General features: G+C 44.6%; 1 protein-coding gene across 7 annotated transcripts in view; it reads left to right on the top strand.

Annotated features, from left to right (window-relative positions):
• Positions 1-23,015, top strand: part of MAP4K3 (mitogen-activated protein kinase kinase kinase kinase 3) — a 1,422,157-nt gene that overhangs the window by 415,103 nt on the left and 984,039 nt on the right. For all 7 annotated transcript variants that reach the window (XM_078649063.1, XM_078649064.1, XM_078649058.1 and 4 more), the window contains exon 12: positions 7,822-7,932. In XM_078649063.1, the coding sequence (XP_078505189.1) occupies positions 7,822-7,932 (111 nt within the window). The remainder of the gene's footprint in view (positions 1-7,821; positions 7,933-23,015) is intronic.

Consider the following 23,015-nt stretch of genomic DNA (forward strand, 5'->3'; position numbering starts at 1 on the left):
CTTATCTTCAGAACAGACAGCACCTTTCCCTTTTCAAAGTGCCTGCCATTAAAGCTTTTATGGAAGGACTCAAGAGGGTAATTCCTCCAAGACACCCACCTTCGCCTGTCTGGAATCTAAACATAGTTCTCACCAGACTAATGGGTCCACCCTTTGCACCTCTTCACTCTTGTGAAATACAATTTCTGACATGGAAAGTGGCCTTTCTAGTGGCGATCACATCGCTGAGAAGGGTTAGTGAGCTGCAAACCCTCACTATTCAGGAGCCTTTCATTCAGATTCATGCTAATAGGGTAGTGCTGCGTACCAACCCTAAATTTATGCCTAAAGTGGTGTCACAGTTCCACATTAACCAAACAATTGAACTGCCAGTATTGTTCCCGAATCCTGATTCAGTGGCAGACAGAGCACTGCACACACTTGATGTTAAAAGAGCTCTCCTGTATTACATAGACAGGACCAAAGATTTCAGGAAAACTAAGCAACTGTTTGTTGCATTCTCTCCACAGCACAAAGGCAACCCAATTTCAAAATCAGGTATAGCCAGATGGATTGTTAAGTGCATACAGATCTGTTATCAAAAGGCTAAACGCACATTTCCCCCACGAGCGCCTTCCACACGCAAGTTAGGGGCATCCATGGCTTTCCTAGGTAACATTCCTCTAGAGGATATATGCAGAGCAGCCACATGGACCACCATACACACATTCACCAAACACTACTGCGTGGATGGACACTCCAAACAGCAAGCTGCTGTAGGTCAGGCTGTTCTCAAAACTCTTTTTCAGACTGCTGCAGCTGGCACGGGCAACCGCCGCTAAGGAGGATACTGCTATTTATTCTATGCAAAGATATAAATTCAGCAGCCCACATGCCTCGAACGGAATATGCTACTTACCAGTATGCATCTGTTCTTGGCATGTAGGGCTGCTGACATTTATATCGCCCGCCCTCCTCCCCGGTGCCTGTCGCAGCTGTAGCACTCAGAATTAATCTCTAGCATGGAAATCACTTACTGTATCATACTCCATCCCTGCCACAATGGCAAAAAACAATCTGAGGATGGAGAAGATGCCCATGCGCACTGTAGTCCAAGGGAGGAGCCACCTTTCTCGTGATACTTCGAAGACTCTTCCAGGACAACAATGTGCAATCATCCGGACCCAACACTAGGCGGCGATCTATGCAAAGATATAAATGTCAGCAGCCCTACCTGCCAAGAACAGATGCATACTGGTAAGTAGCATATTCCTTTCCTTTCCCAACACCCCACCCCAGAGAGCTTGGTGGTCCAAGCCTCCACCTCCCAAAGCGCCTTCCCTACTGCTCCACCGGAAAGGGAATCCAAGAAGCTGCTCCCTCTTGGAAAGAAAATGTTCTCTTCCGCCAGCTTAGGACTGTGATCTGTAAACACTGCAAGTCTCTTGGGCCGTTAATCCCACTTAGTGGGGGATATGGTGGGTCACGTGCTGCCTTAGTGTCTGGAGCAGGCCCGGGTAGTGCTCTCCCAGGCTGTTACTGCCAGGAGTGATGCAGCAAAATTTGCGATACGTTGTGGGCTGGACACCGCCGACTCTCTGGGCAGGATCGTTTCAACGTCAGTATCGCTTCGTCGCTACCCCTGGATGAGGTCGACTGGTGTTTCAGGGGATGTCCAGAACACCTTGATGGGTGTGCCCTTTGATGGCCGTCGCCTTTTTGTGACAAAGCAGACAACGCACTATAGCGTTTCAAGGACTCGCGGTCTATGGCCAAGTCAGCTTTTCGCCCCTTTCGTGGCTACGGAAGGGGTGCCCTGCTACGTCCCGCCCAAAGCCACAGACCGCAGCAAATGATCAAACCTTCACGGGTCCGGGGACGTGGGAACAACCATTGTGGTTCCTAGGGCCAGTGGACTGGCCAGTCCATCAAACCCCCCTCTGCAGCAGCCTCCAAACCCTCCTAGCCCGACCTTTCAGGCCCATCAAACGCCAGTGGGCAGTAGGATCCGCCATCACCTCCCCCACTGGAGCACCATCACGTCGGACAGTTGGGTTTTGCAAATAGTCCGAAGGGGCTACTCCCTCCCCTTCAAGACTACCCCTCCAGCCATGTCACCAAGATACCCCTGCATGTTGGAGGATCAGCTGGCTCTTCTCCAGCATAAAGTTAAGTTAAGTCTCTCTTGTCCCAGAAGTAGGTTGTGGTTGTTACTCCCAGAACTTTCTGGTCCCCAAGAAGGACAAGGGCCTGCGTCCTATCTTGGATTCCAGGGACGTCAATCGCTTCCTCCAGAAGGAGAAGTTAAAAATGTTGATTCTTGCTCAGGTCTTGTCTGCCCTCGACCCGCAAGACTGGATGGTAACGTTGGATTTGCAGGACGCTTATTTTCATATCCCCGTCCTGCCGGCCCACCGGCGTTACCTCCGGTTCATGGTAGGCTACGAGCATTTCCAGGTTATCGTGCTCCTCTTTGGCCTTACCAGTGCTCCTTGAGTGTTCACGAAAGTGATGGCAGTGGTCGCAGCTCATCTGCACTGATCAGGGGTGTCAGTCTTCCCCTATCTCGACGACTGGCTGTTGGAGGCGGGCTCGCCCCAGGCAGTCGTCTCCCACCTCCAGACTATGGCCAACCTCCTGCATTCGCTGGGGTTTTCCATCACTGTGCCGAAGTCACACCTGATTCCTTCTCAGAAGCTCCTCTTCATTGGAGCGGTCGTCTCCCACCTCAAGACTACGGCAAACCTCCTGTATTCGCTGGGGTTTTCCATCAATGTGCCGAAGTCACACCTGATTGCCTCTCAAGCTCCTCTGCATCGGAGCAGTTCTGGACACAACGCGGTTTCCGGTCTATCCTCCTGAACTGCGAGTCCGGGATATTCAGGCTATGATTCTGATCTTTCAGCCTCTGTCCCGGGTTTCGGTCAGAATGATCCTGAGGCTGCTGGGCCTCATGGCCTCCTGCATCATGCTGGTCTATAATGCCAGGTGGCATATGCGTGCTCTGCAGTGGGACCTGAAGTTCCAGTGGGCGCAGCATCAGGGGAATCTGTCCTATTGCGTCCAGATCTCGGAGGACACTGCACGACAATTGCAGTGGGGGTTCTCAAACCAGGATTGGGTCAACGGCAGATCTCTCTCCCTCCCCAACCAGACCACACAGTATTGACGATTGCATTCCTTCAGGGAAGGGCGGCCACATGAGAGAGGGAGAAATCAGAGGCCTCTGGTCTCCGGCAGAATCCGGGCTCCACATCAACCTTCTGGAGTTTCGGGCGATTCGTCTTGCACTAAATGCATTCCTTCACTCTGTCCGGGTAAGAGTAGTGCAGGTGTTCACAGACAACACCACCCCACGTGGTACTGCAACAAACAAGGCGGGGTGGGTGTCGAAGACCCTATGTCAGGAGGCCCTCTGCCTCTCGACATGGCAGGAACATCAGGGCATATCCCTGGTGGTTCAACACCTGGCAGGTTCCCTGAACGCCAGGGTGGACGAACTGAGCCGCAGGTGCATGATGGATCACGAATGGCATCTTCACTCGGAAGTGGTGCAAGGTCTCTTTTGGCAGTGGGGAGAGCCTTGGTTAGTTCTGTTTGCCCCCGAAGAGAGCGCGCAATGTCAGCAATTCTGCGTGTTGGGAATTTCCAAGGCGGCACTCGCTAGGCGACGTTTTTCGTTGCAAGTGGATTTGCGGTCTGTAGTACGCCTTTCCGCCTATACCACTTGTGCCAAGAGTGCTGAAGAAGATCAGGCGCGACCAGGCCCAAGTCATTCTTGTGGGTCCGGATTGGGCACGAAGAGACTGGTATCCTGAGCTGCTCAACATGGCCATTGATCCTCCGATTGCCTATTTGGGAGGATCTTCTGTCGCAGCCGCAGGGGACGGTCCTCCACCCGAACCTGCCCAGCCTCCACCTCCTTGTGTGGAGATTGAGCGGCGGCAGTTGCCGTCATTTGACCTGCCTGCCGAAGTTTGTGATGCAATCTTGGCAGCCAGGCGCCCCTCCACTAAGACGGTATACGCATGCCGGTGGAACAAGTTTGTGGCATGGTGCACAGCAAAGGCTGTGTAACCCCTTTCTGCCCCTCTTTCTGAGGTTCTTTTGTTTCTTCTTTTTCTAGCCCAGCAGGGCCCTGCTCTGGGCACTATCAAGGGCTATCTTTCGGCCATTTCTGCCTTACTTCGGCTTCCAGAACAGCCGTCTCTTTTCAAGTCCCTGGTGGTTAATCACTTCTTGAAAGGCATAACTCATTTTTTTCCTCCTATTACTTTCGTTATGCTTCAGTGGGACTTGAATCTGTTTTTTTTGTTTTTTTTGCAGAGTTTTATATAGCGCGAACTAGAACCGAACCGAATCAGTTATCAGAGCGCTTTACATAGCACCAGTTACGTTACATGAGGACACACTTTCATTTTAGGCACGGGGAGATTAAGTGATTTGCCCAGAATCACAGGAGTTTTTGGCTTCGTTACCGAGGTTCTAACCTTTTTAATGTGCGCTCCCTTTGAGCCACTAAATTAAAAAAATTAGGCCAGCAAGGGATTTTGTTTAGGTTATGAATGTCAGCTAGGCAGGGATTTGAATTGATTAAGAACCCTCACTGTTATAAGTTTAGTGGCTGAAAAATAAAAATCTTTAAGGACAATTGAATAATGTTACCACACTAACAAAGTAAATAAATACAATAACCAGGTTTTTGATCAAAAAGATTATTATTTTCTTAAGAACAAAGAGATTTAGATGATATAAAAGGGTACAGGAAAAAATGCATTTCAGATATACAAGGGGGCATTTCATACACTCCTATAATACATCAGAAAGTAGGTCTAAACTGCTAGAGAAATGATAATACAATGACTTCAAATCAAAAATAAATGAAAGTCAATCGTAGTTGGTAAATCACGTGCAGAATTAGACACTATAGTCGACGTTTCGGTCTTGGCGAAGTTATTTCATAAGACCATCATCAGGACATGGGTTTTATGCATCTATGTGATGACCCTCTGTAAAAAATGTAACAAAATAACATAACATTATGACCTGGTCAAATTGATGTTTCTTAATTACATCAATGGTGTACATACCGTATGTCACAGAATAGAGATAAAAACAATTTTATTTACATATTGACAATATTAATTGAAACTAACATACATATCATGATGAGATTTTGTATGAGCCGGTGTGGCAACTCTATACCAATCTTTAACTTAAGGTTAAATCATAAACCAATTCACATGATTATTGATAAGTTAATCCTACTTACATAAAAGTATCAACCATCCATTTCCTATTTAGATCAATGTTATTATATGAGTTGGTGAGGACACTCTGTCGAATATTTAGAGACAGGAGCTTCAACATAGGAAATGCTGTAAGAAAAGGGTAGCTGGTTCAAGATACTGTAACATAGTACTATACAGTTTAATGGCTAACCGCGTTTTTAGGTTAAAAATTACCTTTGAAGTGTATTTCAGGAAATAGGCAGAGGATAGCCACTTTCTTATTGTTTAATGCTTCCTCTTTGAGCCACGTCACAACTGTTCTTTGAGGCTTTTAACTCTCAAAACTGCATTCCTGGTAGCCATCACCTCTGGCAGGTGAGTGAATGAGCTCCAGACTCTTTCTTCAAAGCCTCCTTTTCTCTCTCTGCATACGGACAAGGTTGTCCTCAGAACCTGTCCATCCTTTCTGCCAAAGGTTGTCACTGCCTTTCACATTGGGCAGACCATCACTTTGCCCACCTACTTTCCGCATCCTTCCAAAGAGAAAGAGAGGCTCCACCGTCTGGACCCAAAACGTGCGCAGTCTTTTTACCTGGACCGCACAAGCCAGTTCCCTGTGGATGACCAGCTCTTTGTTGGCTACGTGGGTGCCAAAAAAGGGTGAGGCGTGCACAAACGGACTCTCTCTCTCTGTGGGTCGTTTTGTGTATCAAGGCCTGTTATTCTCTGGCGAAAAAGGAGCATCCAGTGGGGTTGCGCGCCCATTCCACCCGAGCGACGGCAGCCACTACTGCTTTAGACCGAGAAGTTCCTCTAAACGATATCTCTCTGGCAGCTACGTAGGCATCGTTGCACACCTTTACGAAACACTACTGTCTGGACAGTCAAGTCCGGAGAGACTGCTTCTTTGGCTGTTCTGTTCTCCAGGACTTTCTGGTGTAATATTGGTTCGCAAACCCACCACCGGGGTTGGTATTCTAAGGTATGGAATCTATAACTAACGTATTTCTGTCAGATGAACCAGTTCATTACCCTCGGTAACGATATATCTGTAAAAAACATGTTAGTTATATATTCCTTACCGCCCCACCCATCCTCCCCGTTCTGCAAACTGATTGTTAGGGTTAAGGATATTCTTTCAGGGCCCTAGTTTTGTGCACGAGTGGTCAGTGTCTTGCATGGCTCTGCGATTCTGGCACGGAAAATTGTGTACAGAACTCAAGTCAGCCCGCGAGGGCGGCGTCTAAGTAGCTACTGCAACGTCATTCCGGCAGCACGACGCCAACGACGGACACGGAGCCGACCGATCCCACCTTCCGACGCGCAGAGATACTGCTGACGAAAAACTTCCCGGATCCAGTCTGACGCCTGGGTGTAATTCTAAGATAAGGAATCCATAACTAACTAATGTTACTTACAGATATATTGTTACCGAAGGTAAGTAACTTGTTCATCAATTACAGTGACACCTTTGAAAATAGTAGGAACTCCAGTCATGTAGAATTCCAGATATGCTCTTTATACACAAAGGATTTATGATCTTTTTTCTTAGCTTTTGTTTTTCACACTTGCTATACATTGCAAAAGTGGTTTTCCACTCCACCTAACTGTTCTTTTATCACGGTGTTCAACACATTTGCAGTGATTCACAGCTTCTTTTTTCACGGAACTCATCATAACACCATTTGACATAGATTTTATTAGAAGATCACATATGTGGTCGTTCTGTCTATATGTTGTTAAATCTTCGAACTATCAGTAGCGTGAAATAGCCCCGGGGCTGGTTCCCACAGGAGTGAAACAGGTGTTGGTTGGTGTTCCATGGAAACGGAATTAAAAATGTATATCTGTGAAGAAAGAACAAAATAAGTCTACCATCTACCTTACATCAGCTGCTTTTTACATATGAAAATTGTATATTTACTCCATGTATTAGGTTTATTGTGTCTGTATAGATATGAGTATTATGCAAAGGTGGCAGCATCCTGAACTCTTACACAGTCGCATATAATCCATGGGGAGGGTAAGCCATGCCCACCATCAGGGATTCACGGGCACATATAAAAACAAATTCTCTTTAAAACTCGAGTATTAGTATACTACATATAGTTATTTTGAAGTGGCTGCATCCCAAACTAAGGAATATTGTAAGTCGGTGTTTTAACGATATTTGGTCTGCGTCAGTTGACCGAATGACAATATCATACTTTTTGTGAGGGCATGACTTGGAGGAACTGGGCAATTGCACTTACCGAATGACAACTCATATTTTTTTTTCTGTGTATGAAAACCTCATGATTTTATTTGCTAGTTTACATAATTTGCTTAGATAGTCAAAAGCAAATAAGTATTACAACTGTTGAATTTTGTTTACTTTTCATACATCTCTGGTAAAGCAGAGTTGTTTAAATAAAAGAAAACCTTCGCAAAAATTCAGAGGTTTTAAGTGGGCATGCTACTGTACCCTGAATTCAAACTATAATAAAATTATCTTTCATGATAAAACTAGAATGTTTGTGACAAGGAATATTCATGTTAAATAATATTGTTACCAAAATACAACATAACCTTTTTGTGTTTGCTTTTATAATTTGTGACCTTTTTCTTACAGCATCCCTTGGTTTCGCAACCATTAAGTCGCACCCTTGCCATAGAATTATTGGATAAAGTGAATAATCCTGATCATTCAAGTTTTCATGACTTTGATGACGATGACTCGGAGGTAACACTTTCAGACACTTATAGCAATAGTAGCAAAACTTTTTCATATTGCCTTTGTGCCAAAACCTATATTATTAAATCACAGGCATCGTGAATGAACTGGAAATATAAATTGTCTATTATAGACTTGTTATTTTGTTTATTGTGGCAAGCAAAAAGTTAATTTTGCAATCCAGATTTTAGTCAAACAACAAACCTATGGATACATTATTTGCCATCTGAGTTACACCAACAGTAACTTAATTTAGCGTTTCATGGTTTTCAGCACCCTGTTTGTTGTTAAATTGCTCTTTTTAGTGTAGACAAGTGTATACTTCCCTTAACTCCCCGTTCCCACCTGTGCCTTTACCTGAAGTCTTCACATTGAGCATGGTGGAAGAATCTTAACTATAAATAAACGTTCATCTTTCTAGCAACCATGTACCTTTTTACATTTTTTATTGTTATTTGCACTGGCATTACCTCTGATGTACATAATCAAACTGTTGTTTGCAATGTGCCAACATAGGACCTTGCGTGTAAAAATTCCAATATATTTGTAATGCATTTATTTACTCTTTATCTAATAAGAGGGCCTCTTGTAAATTGTTTAAAGAAATTCTTGAATTTCTGATGGATCCTCTAACCACAGATTCCTCACCTTTAGGATGGCCCAGGTGCCAGACTGGATCTGGAAGATTTTTTCAACACAGCCCCTGCATGCCGATACATAGCGTATGCAGCTTCATTTCAACTCTGCTCCACCCTGGAAGCGGCAACGTGAACTGCCTATATGCACCACCCAAGCACTGCTAATGTTAATCCCTTTCTTTCTGCTCCTTTGTAAATGGATCCAGAGCTAGCTCTTAGTGTTTCCTTGTCAGTTGACAACCTTTTGTCCAGATTATTTCCAATGTACAAAAGAACCTATTCCCTCCTAAAGCTACAGAATATAAGCCCCGCACGGACTGTCTGAGACTGAGCCCTGTGAGGTATGCCTCAGATGTCTAGGTTTTGGCCACATCTCATTCGTTTGGGGGTGTGCCCTGATGAACCCCAAGACAATCCGCAACTGTGAAGGCAAGGTGTATGTTGCTAACACTGCACGTTATGTGAGATCCGTCCCTGCTCCAAGTCGAGGACATGGGCTAGTTTCCGCCTGTTTGGTGAAAGGTAATTTTTTGCGATCCAAGTCTTCGGGTAATTCGAAGTAAAAAAAAAAAAAGCACTAGATTTCCAAGCGGGTCTGCTCCATCCTTGCCACTCTCCCTCTGAGGATACTGTGAGCATTCCAAAGTTTCCCCATACCCGTTTTGATCCTGGTCACCTACTGAGGAACCCATTCTGGTCCTGGTCACCACATATCCTGAATTTCTGGTTCACAACAGATTGAGGCATGTAAGGAGGCCATCCTCCACGTCTTTGGCACCTTAGCAGCTACATCTAGCTTGCTGTCAGGCTGCATACATCCAAGGAGGCCTCCATTCGGGTTACCTCTTCTGGGTCTGCCATTGACTTCATCTGTGCCCCTCGAATAAGCTTTAGGTTCGGCTCCGGCTTTGGAGCAAACTCCAAACCTGGCAGCACTATCTTTGCCCTTTGCAATTGTGTCAGCGCTGATGTCCGAGGAGGACTTCGGTTTGTTGGTCCTGTATGACTCCTCATGGCCCAAGTCGTATACTGACATGCTTCTGATGCACCTGGCCCCAGTACAGTCTCAATCTGATGAAGCAGTACTTCTACCAAAGGACTCAGTCACGAAAATTCTACCAGCTGTCCCGAAAGAACTCTACGCTAATTTGACAGGGATCATACAACACAACCAGGATATGGCTAAGTAGAATGTGGGGTCTGGCCTGGACACAACAGGCTGCTTAACATGCTCCAGCCTAATGCGTGGATACGATCCACAGGCTTTTCAGGTGACGTTCAGATGCCACTTGGATATGCCTTTTGATAAGCCTAGACTATTTTTCGGGAGGCCAACTGTGCCCTTGAGTGCTTTAAAGAAAGTAGAGCTAGTGAGTACTCCATTGAGCTCTGTACACCCGCAAGCTAGTATCCACAGCAATTTGTTCATTTGAATGCATAACTTGGCACTTTGTCTACAGACAGCGTCAAGACCAAATAACAGGCACCCAGTCCTTTTGGGGTTGTGGTAGGCGACAGGGACTACTAGATCCCAGCCTCTCTGTCAGCAGCCTCGAAGCTGCTTTAGTTTACACTTAGCAACCCACAGCCACACCGTGGGAGGCAGGCTTGGACATTTTCTCCACAAGTAGCAAGCGATGACATCCGGCAGGTGGGTCCTGCAGTTAGTGCAACGATGCTATACCCTTCCATTCCTTTCTGTCCCGCTGCATTCTCATCCTCCACCTTCATCAGACTGGTATTTAGTGGACAATTTATCCATGTTGCTGTTGGAAATACAGGCTTCTTTGGACAAAGTAGCCATAGGAAGGGTCCCGACCTCAGAGATTGGAACTGGGCGCTACTTTTTTTTTTTTGTAGTTTTATATAGCGCGAACTAGACCCGAACCGAATCAGGTATCAGAGCGCTTTACATAGTACAAGTTACGTTTTTACATTAGGACACACACTTTCATTTAAAAAAAAAAAATTTTTAGGCACGGGGAGATTAAGTGATTTGCCCAGAATCACAGGAGGTTTTGGCGTCGTTACCGAGACTCAAACCCAGATCCCCAGGTCCGAGGTCGAGCGCCTTAGCCGTTAGGCCAACTCCTCTCCCCAAGGAGAGGAGTTGTTCTGCTATTTACTTGTGGCAAAGAAGGGCAGAGACCTGTGCCCTAATTTTAGAACTTCAATTTCTTCCTGCAGAAGGGCACATTAAGAATGCTCTCTCAGGTATATATTTTATCAGGCCTGGATCGAGGATACTGGAGGTGACTGTAGACCTACAGAACATCTGTAATTTTCAGGCCACGGACGGTACCTGCAATTCAAGGTGGTTCAAGAGCCTTTTCAGTTTGCTGTGTTCTCTAATGGCCTCACCAGTGCCATTCAGGTGTTCACCTTGTTTAACACCTCACTTGCCATGGCCATCTTCCCTGTGGACCGGAAACACACAGAAGTCAACAACCTACTGAAGAAACCATTGACAGAGCCCAGCGAACTCAACTACCGAATGATCTCCCTGCTCCCGTTTCCGGCCAAAGTAATAGAAAAAGCCATCAACCAACAACTCACCACACATCTGGAATGGAATCTCCTACTCGACTCCTCCCAATACAGATTTCACAGCAAACTCACCACCGAGACAACCCTCATTGCGGCTACCAAAGACATTTGAGCCACACTTGTTCGAGGAGCGACTGCGGCTCTGATCTTCCTAGACCTCTCGGCTGTCTTCCATATAGTCTCTCAACATACACTCATCACAAGGCTGCACACATAGTCATTCAAGGAGCCACTCTCGTATAGATTGCCGCCTTCCTCACTGGAAGAACACAACAAGTCTGCCAATAACCTCATTCACCTTCGAACCCAATGAAATCATCTGTGGAGTACTCCACGGATCCTTGCTCAGCCCCATCCTCTTCAACACTTATATGATACCTGTGGCCAGCATTGCCAAAACCCACTGACTCAACATAATATCCTATGCCTATGACAGGCAACTCATCTTCTCCCTCTCCGAAGACACCACCAAAACCAACTTCCACAATTGCATGACTGACGTCCCCAACTGGTGTAGGGACATCTGCCTGAGACAGAGGTAGTGATTTTCGGAAACAATACCTTCCCATGGAACACATCATTGTGGACCTCAGAACTCTGACCTACTCCTACCCCCACTGACCACTCTAGGAACCCAGGCATCTACTAGATGACCAGCTAACCATGATGACTCAGGTCAACTCTATCCCCTTCTCCTGCTTCTTCATCCTCCGCATGCTTTATAAGATATTCACATGGCTACTCCTAAACTCAAGATGCACCATCACCCACTCCCTCATCTCAGGCCGACTGGACTACGGCAATGCTCCATGCAGGGGTCGCAGCTCACCTCCTCTGACGATTACGGACCATACAGAATGCAGCAGCCTGACTCATCCTGAATCTCCCTAGACAAACTCACATTACCCCCTACCTTGGTAAACTCCACTGGCTCCCTGTACAGAAAAGATGGCAGTGCAAGATGCTGACCCATGCATACAAGTCCCTACACAACTGTAGACCCGCCAGCTTGAACCAACGTTTGAACTTCCATCAGCCCACCAGACACCTGGGCTCCGTGCCCCTGTCTCTAACCCTCATCCCCCACTCCATCCCCCGCATCCCACATAGCAGATGCGGAGGTCTCTCCTTCTCCTACCTAGCATCGAAAACCTGGAACAAGCTACCCTCTCCTCTACGGACCTCCCCATCTTTTCCAGAGTTCTGAAAGTGCCTGAAGACATGGCTATTTGGCTAATCAACTAGACCCTTTCCGTGCCTGGATACTCTCAGGTGTGACAAGTAGAGCTCTACAAATTAACTGATTGATTGAAAGGTAATGGTAGTGGTCACTCCCCATCTTCGGAGATTAAGGTTACCAGTCTTCCCCCTACCTTGACATTTGAATAGTGATAGTGGGTTTGCCACAGTCAGCTGTAGTTCACCTCCCAATGTACTTGAACCTCCTTACATTGTTCAGGTTCATGATGAACCTGCAAAGTCACAACATCTACTTTACAAAGACTCCTTTCCATGGGAGCCATCCTGGATGCAGTGCACTTTCAAGCCTTCCCTGTGGAGTAAGGATCAACTAGACCAGGCCATTCAGGCTATAAATCCTACATTTCAACCTCTATCATGGATCTCAGTGAGGATGGCTCTAAGTCCTCTTGGTTTTCTCGTCTCCTGCCTGTCTATCACGCAGATGGCACGTGCAAGCTCTGCAGTGTGATCTGATGTGTCAGAGGCCCAGCACCTCAGGAACATGTCATATTCATTCAGGTTTTCAAGTAGACTGTAAAATGTCTGCAGTGGTGGCTGCATGACCGCAATTGGACTAGAGGCAGACCTCTCTCCCTACACCTCCCAGAGTTGACAGTGTTGACCAATGCACCATTGCTGGGTTGGGGAAGTCATCGGGGAGAGATGGAGACCAAAAGACTCTGGTATCTGGCTGAGACTTCTCCACATCAATTTGCTGGAGCTGTGGGCCATTCACTTGGAGGTGAAAGGCTTCTGTTTGAAATTGGGTTACTGTTTGAGGGGTGTGAAACCGTACTTTAGCAGCAACTGTGATTTCTGTCAGGCTTAAGTCACAAGTAAACCCCAAATTAACCTGTGCTTAACCGTTTGGTAGCTTGGCACAAGATGGTAGTCTTAACTGAGTAAAATATTTATGCCGCACTTCAAACAAAAATTAAATGAAAACACAAAGCAAGAAAAATTTTGTACTAATAAAAAAAGAATAGAGTCAAATTGAATAAATTATTTGCCACCAAACGACAAAAATCCAATCTGTAGAACCGGAGATATCCAATTTTAAAGTTTTAAGAAAGAATAGTGCCTAGAAGCACTAAGCGCCAACTGTAGTTATCTAGTCGTGCCAGACTGAGACAACGTTACAAGTTCAGGCTGACTGCGATGGAGCTTGGGCCCAGATACAGGGACCAAGCTAAGTCTGCTGAACAAGTGTATCTTAAATCCTGTTTGCGGAGTTGCGAGATCCCACGCCGAAGAGGCATCATGAAGCAGCAGTTCCGACGAGTTGCAAGATCCTGCGTGGTTGTCCAGGATGTCATTGATGAGGGGCTTGCAGTGCGAAGTCCTGCATCGAAGATGCGTCACATACCTGCGGTTCCGAAAAAAAGCGACAGGGCTGTGGATCAGAGTCCTGCGTCCTCATTGAGGAGGCAGTCAACGAGGGTCTTGCAATGAGAAGTCCTGCCTTGAGGATGCCTTGTGCAGCGGCAATTCCGAGGAGAGTGTGGGCTATGGAAGGTCCTGCTTTGAAAATGTATCTTGTCGGTTCAGGAGCAGAGCTGCAAGATGTTGCTCTGCATCGGTTCTGCCACAAAACCACAGCTGGATTGGCAATCAACCTTCAGGCCAGCTTCCAAGGACCCAGGACTGGGGTTGGCTCCCCTGGGGTAAGGCGGGGGCAAGACTCACAGCAGACTGAGTCCAGATGCTGGATTCCAGATGGTTAATCTTTTCTGTCCCTGCGGCTCTCTCAGCCCTTGGAGTCTGTCTGCTGGTCCTGGGTTCAAGATGCAGGTCCAGTAATTTCACTCTAGCAGCAGAGTAGCAGTCCTTCTTGCAGCAAAAACGCACTGCAGTCCTTTTGAGTCTTCCACAGGTTCAGAGGTGTACTGAAGAGTTGGGTCTGACAGTTCATTATTTATACCTGGTGCCCACTTTAATGTTTGAGAAGATTCTGTAGGTGTCCACTCCCACAGGTGTTTGGAAATTCCTGCCCTGTTACCAGTTTACCTGTGGTCACAAGAGACAAGTGTCAAACCATTTGTGAGTGTGCTCAGGTAGAGCTTTTGTGGTGTGCAAGTGTGGTAGGTGACCGCTTCTCCCCCTCATCATGTCAAAATGACCCATCCTGCCAACACCTACGTTCCTTTGTCTCACTGTCAGGGAACAATACACAATGACCATCTGCCAGCCACACCTAATCATTACTCAAGATACAGGCTGCAGGCACCAAATGACTAGGACAAGAAAATGCTAACTTCTAAAACTGTCATTTTCACAATTGTGACTTAAAATCTGACTTTGCATGAAAGAGGGTTTTAAATTACACTTCTTTAGGCACCAAACTCGATATTTCTACCTGCTCCCAACTGAAAGTTATCACTTATTAAAGGTAATATGTTAACCCAATTGTATCCTATGGGAGAGGCGGGCATTGCAGTAATGAAATAATAATTTAAGAATGTTTCAGTACTGGGACATATAAAAGTTATAAGTGCATGGCCACCTTTTTAAATACACTGCATCCTGCCCTATGGGCTGTTTAGGGCCAAATCCAGGTGGGGCTTTATATGTATAAAATGAAAAAAGAAGGTTTAGGTCTGACAAAAAGTTTATTTTGCCAGGTTAAAATGGCAGTTTAAAACTGCACACACAGGCTGCAGTGGCACGCCTGAGACATGCTTAAACGGGCTAACTAGGTGGGTGTCACTATATGTATTGCCGACCCACTCGTAGCATTTAATTTATAGGCCATGGGAACACGTATTACCACTTTACTAGGGACTTACAGGTAAATTTAATGTTCCAGTTGGGTGTAAACCATTTTCACCATGTTTAAAAAATAGAGCACACGCACTTTAGCACTGGGTAGTAGTGGCAAAGTGCACAGTCCTAAGGCCAACAAAAACGAGATCAGCAAAAAATGGCAGCGTAAGGTAAAAGGTTTGGAGGAAGATCACCCTAAGACTGACCGGTCTAACAGCTTCCTACAGTCTATAAAGGGGAGGATTTTTCAGGACCTAACAGACAAGAGCAACTCTATGTGGGATTGTAACAAGCAAGGTGGGGTGGGCTCCTGGACTCTGTTCCAGCAAGCTTTGCACCACTGGAACTGGCTGGATCATCAGGGTATCTACCTAATAGTACACCAGCTGGCAGGTGAACTCACTCAGCGACTTCTCTTGTCAAATCTTTTGTTTGCTGGTATTCCCAAGAATTCTTTCTCATGGAGATGCAATCTATTTAGAGTGGAGCACAGGACTCCTATGTGCCTTCCCACCTCTACCTCACCAGTCCCCAGTTCTGAAAAAGATCAGGAAAGATGGGTACCCAAGTCATCCTAATTGCTCTGCATTGGTCCAGGAGAGAGTGGTAGCTGGAATTTGTTTCTCTCTTGAGAATCTGTCCTCCAATCATACTGCTGCTTAAAACAGCATGCCAGGGTATTGTACACTGGCATGGATAATATATACCTCCATGCATGGAGATTGAGCAGCATCAATTGACTACATTTGACCTACCTCCCAAATTAGTGAATGTCATGTTGGCAACCAGATGGCCATCTAAAAAATCTGTTTACCTCAGATGATGGAACAAATTCATGGTTAGGTATCACACCCATAACATGTGTGCATTGCAGGCCAAACTATCAGCTATGTTGCTATTTGTTTTTTCTTAAGCCAAGCATTGACGTGCTGTTCACACTAATAAGGTTTCCTGTCAGACGTTTCAACCTTCCTGCATCCTTTGTTCAAATCACCTCTTGTGATGCATTTCTTGAAAGTTTTTCTCCACATGTTTGTCCTAAAACCGTTCATGATTCCTTATGATTCAATAATCTTGGGCCCCTAGTCTGGTCCTTACTTTCCTTCTGTGCATTCTGTTTCAATTGCTACTCAGCTGCCCCTTCATCTCTTTACTCTGAAGACTGTTTTCCTTATTGCGATCATGTCAGGTCAAAGTGTGGAGGAGCTTTAAACTCTTTCTGTCCAACTGCCCTATACCACCTCCTTTGAGGCCAAATTGGTGCCACAGAGTAGAGCAGCCTTTTTGTCAAATGTTTTTACTTCCTTTCTCGTCAGCTAGTATATTATTTTACCGATGTCCTTTGCTCCACCTCACCCCTCGAAAGAGGAGACTCCATTGATTGGGCCCCCAAAGAATGCTGAGCTTTTACATCGATCACACCAAAGGCTATTGTGTGGATAATCAGCTGTTTGTGGGGTTCTCTAGAACAAAGGAAGGTAAGACAGTGCAGAAGAGAACCCTATCAAGGTGACTAGTTTTCTGTCTGCATCAAAATCTGCTACGTGCTAGCAAAGAAACAGCCCAATGAGGGATTGAGGACTTATTCCTCCAGAGCTAAGGCTTCTGCTTCTGTGCTAGCACACAGTATGCATGTCTTGAGTAATTGTCAGGTTGCTACGTGGGTATCAGTGCACATGGTCATAAAGCTGTATTGACTGGACAGCTAGTTTGACTGAAGGGGAATTTGGGGCATTCGGTCCTGTAGAACATTTTGGGCAGAGTCATTCCACAGACCCCCCCACTGGGGGAGGTACTGCCTTGGTACCCACTCTAAATGTAAGGAATATGCTGTTAAAAGTATTGGTCAGAAGAATAAGTTACTTGCCTTTGCTAAAGTTCTTTCTGGTGGATACTCTATCTTACCACAGATTCCTCACTGCCCTCCCACCTCCCCATTCTGTTGAATGGACTCTTTTCCCCATAAAAGGTTTCACACACTGGTACGAATAGTTGATCTTCGGACTCGGAGTACGGGGGCGTGGGAGGTGTCCAGAAAGAAACTGATAACACCACGCTTGGTTTGCTCCTTTACGTAGTTACAGTCATCACTATTGATGCAGAGCAGAATTCATGTGGAGCAGCAGTATGCCACCTACTGGGGCACAAGGGCTGTGCGGAAAAATCATCTGGATCTGGTCTGGCTCTGGGGCCATCGAAAAAGTGAGGAATTCCTCACCTTTTGAATATTCAAATGTATAAAAACACTTTACGTGAAAAAACAAGAGGGAGAGCAAGGGTTATTGTTCACATAGGTGAACAGGGAGTACTCCTGTACCCCTGGGTATATCAGTAGAAACAAAGAGAGGAGTACCACCAACGAGAAATCACAGATTCCTAATGGGGTGTGTGGTTGGACAAAAGTGAGAAGTTCTCCTTTTGTTAAAAAAACCCTCACTCATCACCTAGTGATGACATGCTTCATCATCGGGGTCCACCCTAATGACCTAGCGTCATCAGGGTGTGCTACAACACCTGTTTACAGTGGAGCAGGTTGTGAGTGAAGGTGCGTGAAAAGAAAAGGTAGGTGTGTTAAAAATTGTCCTGGTTTGAACTTGAGAAAAATAAATTTTATTTGCAAGCAACTGGACAATGTTAAAATCGTGGCGAGATAAAGTGAGGGTAACTATGAACCCGTGTATCTCTGTATGTGTCTGGTCTACATGTTTCAACCATAAAGGTTTGGATTAACCAGGTTTTCTTCAGGACCAAAATCCAGTAGAGTGGATGGTCTGCGTCCCCTAAAAGGCGCACCCGGTCCTACTCTCTGGGACCACTGATTGGCAAAAATGTGCCAGTGGTGTCAGCTAGCACCTCGCTGGGTGAGCTTAAAAAGTCAAAAATACCTGTAAAGGAAGGTGAAGACAAGTGTCCGATATTAAACATTATACCTGCCTGTTACGTTGAGCAGTGCTTCAAAAAGTCGTGCCTGCATGCTGTCACTCCCAATAGGAAAGATTATTATTGTCTTGCGTCACCAAAAGTCAGGGCGCAAAAAATTGCCAACTAGACCATTATCCGTGAGAGGATGTGGATGTGTATGGCCGTTACTGGGCGGTGGATATTAACCACAACTTGCAAACTCTATAATTATCAGTGCTGCGTGTTGACTATTTATCTATACAACTACCGCGCTTCTCAACATTTAAGGTGGCGTGGAAACATCTCGCATTCCATATCGTGGGGGCGAGGTCATATCAATTTGATGGTGCATGCACTGCCATGCTCTACATATGAAACACAAAAAAAACACACTCAGAACCCTTAAGCTGGTCTCTCTCCCACTAACGTTATTTCTGAAACTGCCCATTGATCTCTTATTGCAGAATACGTTTCAAGACGAGGATAACCTCCCCTGCCCTATGATGTCAATCATTACTCCATTGAGAGTGAGCTTCAACCCTTGTGTGTCATTTATGTTGTCAGTGTGTTTGTTTTGTGTTTCATATGTAGAGCATGGCAGTGCATGCACCATCAAATTGATATGACCTCGCCCCCACGATAGGGAATGCGAGATGTTTCCACGCCACCTTAAATGTTGAGAAGCGCGGTAGTTGTATAGATAAATAGTCAACACGCAGCACTGATAATTATAGAGTTTGCAAGTTGTGGTTAATATCCACCGCCCAGTAACGGCCATACACATCCACATCCTCTCACGGATAATGGTCTAGTTGGCAATTTTTTGCGCCCTGACTTTTGGTGATGCAAGACAATAATAATCTTTCCTATTGGGAGTGACAGCATGCAGGCACGACTTTTTGAAGCACTGCTCAACGTAACAGGCATGTATAATGTTTAATATCTGACACTTGTCTTCACCTTCCTTTACAGGTATTTTTGACCTTTTAAGCTCACCCAGCGAGGTGCTAGCTGACACCACTGGCACATTTTTGCCAATCAGTGGTCCCAGAGAGTAGGACCGGGTGCGTCTTTTAGGGGATGCAGACCATCCACTCTACTGGATTTTGGTCCTGAAGAAAACCTGGTTAATCCAAACCTTTATGGTTGAAACATGTAGACCAGACACATACAGAGATACACGGGTTCATAGTTACCCTCACTTTATCTCGCCACGATTTTAACATTGTCCAGTTGCTTGCAAATAAAATTTATTTTTCTCAAGTTCAAACCAGGACAATTTTTAACACACCTACCTTTTCTTTTCACGCACCTTCACTCACAACCTGCTCCACTGTAAACAGGTGTTGTAGCACACCCTGATGACGCTAGGTCATTAGGGTGGACCCCGATGATGAAGCATGTCATCACTAGGTGATGAGTGAGGGGTTTTTTAACAAAAGGAGAACTTCTCACTTTTGTCCAACCACACACCCCATTAGGAATCTGTGATTTCTCGTTGGTGGTACTCCTCTCTTTGTTTCTACTAAAAACACTTTACAACACAAGTCTATAGTCTATAGATTTGATTGCGCGTTAATCAGTGTCTATTCTGGTCTTAGCACGTCCTTTCATTTCTGTGAAGATTGAACTGTTCCTCATGCTTAAAAAACACTATGCCCCCTTTGGTGTATGTGTCAGATGTGATCCGAAAGTTACTAGTCCTCTAGTGTTTAGAAGGGTCCACATCCTCATCAGGTGCAAACTTCGAGTGGAAGTGGATTGGCGTGCTTAAAGATGTTGACATTAAGTAAGTCCCACATGACCAATGTGTCTGTGTTCAGGAAGATAACACCTTTTTTATCTGATTACCTGCTTCATCCCTTGAAGCTCGCCACATATTGGTCCAGTCTGTGTGGCTCTAGACCGTTTAAGTCGCTTAGATTATTTTTCAGCTACCCTTTTGTCGGTATCGAGACAGTGTGGGTATATGTTGGAAAGTCTTCTTTCTCTTGATATTCCTTGTGGTGGAACTCCTTCCTCAGAAGTTGTTAATGCGCACTCTGCTGATTCTTCCAGATTCTAACTACTTTGTTTCCTTTTCCATAGAATGTTTGTCTAAACATGGGGGGCTTGGCCTGGATAGTTTCAGGGGTATTTATCTGCCATTTCAAAGTGTTAATTGGTCTGCGTCTTCAATGTCTATGTGCCACGGGTTGGGAGATTGTACATTCTTTTGAGGTTGGCAGGAATGGCTAACCGCTTTTCATTACGGACCACTTTAAATATCCTAAGTCCATGGCCTTGCAGACAAATTCCCTCTTTGTCTCTCAAAGTATTTGCTAATGTGTTCTCTAATATGCCTGCTCTGTACAGATTCCCATATATCGTTGACATTAAGACTCCATTTCATTGAAATGTTGCCTTTCTTGTTCAGAAGGATGTGACCTTTTACTGGTACGTGGTCTGACTTCTTATTTTTGTATTGAGTGGAAGAGTTGTTGTGACAACAGTGGTGCACTTATGCCTGTATCAGTATCGTTATCAGTGAAGGCGCTGGGCTGGAAGCTGAACTGTAGTGGTTGAAGAAGGTACCACCTGTGAAACTGCGCCTGCAATTGAGAAACCTTTATTTTCTGAATCGCCTTGGCTGTGGTCGGAGTCTGAAGAAGGGCTTTTTTGGGGCTGATGGTCAGCATGAAGGTGGCTTTTTAAGAGGTGGTGTTATGAGAGCGTGGTTGAGGTGTGGTAGAAAAACTGTTTCTTTGTTGGGAGACAGATGTTTGAGTTAGGTTATAGGTAGGACCAAGATGTTTGCATGCTCCTTCGACATATTCTACAACACATCAAAACTCATATGTTTCCTGTGCAAGCCATGCTGTTAAAAGACTGATAGGAAGGTCCAGAGATACCATATAAACATATCAGCATTGTCCTTTCCAATGTTGTTTTTTTAGCTCTTTTTTGCTCTTAATGAAGTTAACTGTTCAAGTGTCCAAGGCTCCATTGCCTACCTCTGAACAGCAACTTAAAAATGTGCTGCTTAAATTCTAGAATCATGAATAGTGAGCAGAAATATGTTTTAAGCAGCAGTGCATGCAAGGAAGAGAAGACAAATGTCTTGAAAAAAGGCCTATATGTGATGCACATATAACTTAATTGTGCCTTCTCCTGCTGTTGTCTAGTAGTAGCTGTCAGTAGAATCAATTGAAACAACAATCTGATGAGACAATTCCTTGAGTCGTTTCTCAAATGCCAGTAAATCAAGATTCTTTCCCCATGTAATTCCGTGTTAGCTGAATGTATATATTACATATTTTAAGCTAATTATTTATTAGCATTTTCCTGACTCTGAAATTAATTTACTTCGGATCTGTGTGCCAAGCGCCAAGGCTGATTAGAGGCAGAATGCAATTCTGTATGCAGCAGGTATTTGTATCCCTGTCTTATACCTTGGCAAATCTGAAATGACTAGAAAAGGGCCTCATGCTATTTCTCGACTATGATGTATGCTTTTAATTCTGAGTTTTCCTTCATTAAAATCACAGTCTTCAATGTACTTTTCTAATGACTTTACTTTCCTTCACCTTTGTTTTTGTCCATTGGTTTTCCTTTTCATTCAAAATAGTTTGTGTTTGTGGGGATCTTTTCTCCTGTATCTCCTCAAGCGCGGCGAGCCCCGCGTTTTGCTGCTCGTGCAAAGGTACTTATTTGACCTGCTAGCTGGTTCATCTAATAGTGCTTTGCTTGCCTCCTAAATAAGTTTGTTTGATTGGTTTTTAGCATTAACCCTGCCCTCTAAAACCAATGGCAATATTACGCTTTACAGAAACATGTAAACTATGGAAAAGCACAATTTCTAGTCCGATAGTTTAATATAAGCTGTTGCATGGACATTTTAAAATCTGGAGTTAAGCGCAGTAAATACTTTTCGGCATGGATGTGTTTATTCTTTCAGTATTCGCTGCACTGTTCCACCAAAATGTTTTTGTGTTTAAATATTTTTGCAACTTTACACACCTTGTCCTCAAAGATAAGTTAATCTTTTAAGGCTTGGATCACATACGGAACTTGGTTCCAGGTTACAAGAGTTTACTTTCAATTTAGTGTAGGAAGTGAATTCAAAAGGCCACCACTGTCAGGGTAATTTTGTCTTGACATTAAAAGTATCTCCCTGCCCAGTCAACTGCCTTACTTTCAAAGGACAAGTGAACCGAGCTTAACTAAAGCCTGTTTTGTTTGACATTGACACTACCTGCCTATCGACACATTTCTGTTCAGATAATGATAGAACATACTCTTCCGGATAATGTAGTCACAAGTGCCCTGGATATGTTTTTTAAACAGTCCTAGTATGTGTTTCCAGTTTGCACCGATTCACTTTGCATGCTACTTGCTATGTCTTCAAGTGTACTGGATTTTACATTCAAAAGCATCCACAACTACATCTTTTTGCATACATTAAATAGTGAAAAACGCAAGTTGAGGGTTGGGGGAACAAAAATGATTAAAAAAAACTATGGGTATATCCCCTGAAACCATGTAAGCTAAGATACACTAAAAAGAAAGAGTTTGAGGTCATATCATTCAAATACACTAGTCACAGAGAACTTTTGATTTTCCAAAAACTATTTAATTTGATGCATCAAATTAGTTCAGTAAGGTTCTCGACAGCTTTTTTGAGGTGACAAAACCAAAACGTATTTTATTTTTCATGTTGTGTCCTCAGGGTCTTAACATTATATAATGAAGGTTTAAAAACAGAGATAAGCAAAAAAATTGGAGTTTTTTTGAAAACATGCCATATGTTATTTTTGAAAAAAATTGAGTTGTCGCACTGATAAACTAAGTGTATTTGAATTATATGCCCTAAACTCTTTTTGTACATTTGATAGTGGCTTATGAACTCTGAGCCACAGTGATTTTAAGTCATAGGACAAGATGTTTCCCAACTGGCAGAGTTTGAATGACACAACCCACCTCATTGTGCCTCTTCTGACTTCACTCCCTAACTACATAGGG

Source organism: Lissotriton helveticus, chromosome 6, assembly GCF_964261635.1.
Source record: "Lissotriton helveticus chromosome 6, aLisHel1.1, whole genome shotgun sequence".
Classification (NCBI taxonomy): domain Eukaryota; kingdom Metazoa; phylum Chordata; class Amphibia; order Caudata; family Salamandridae; genus Lissotriton; species Lissotriton helveticus.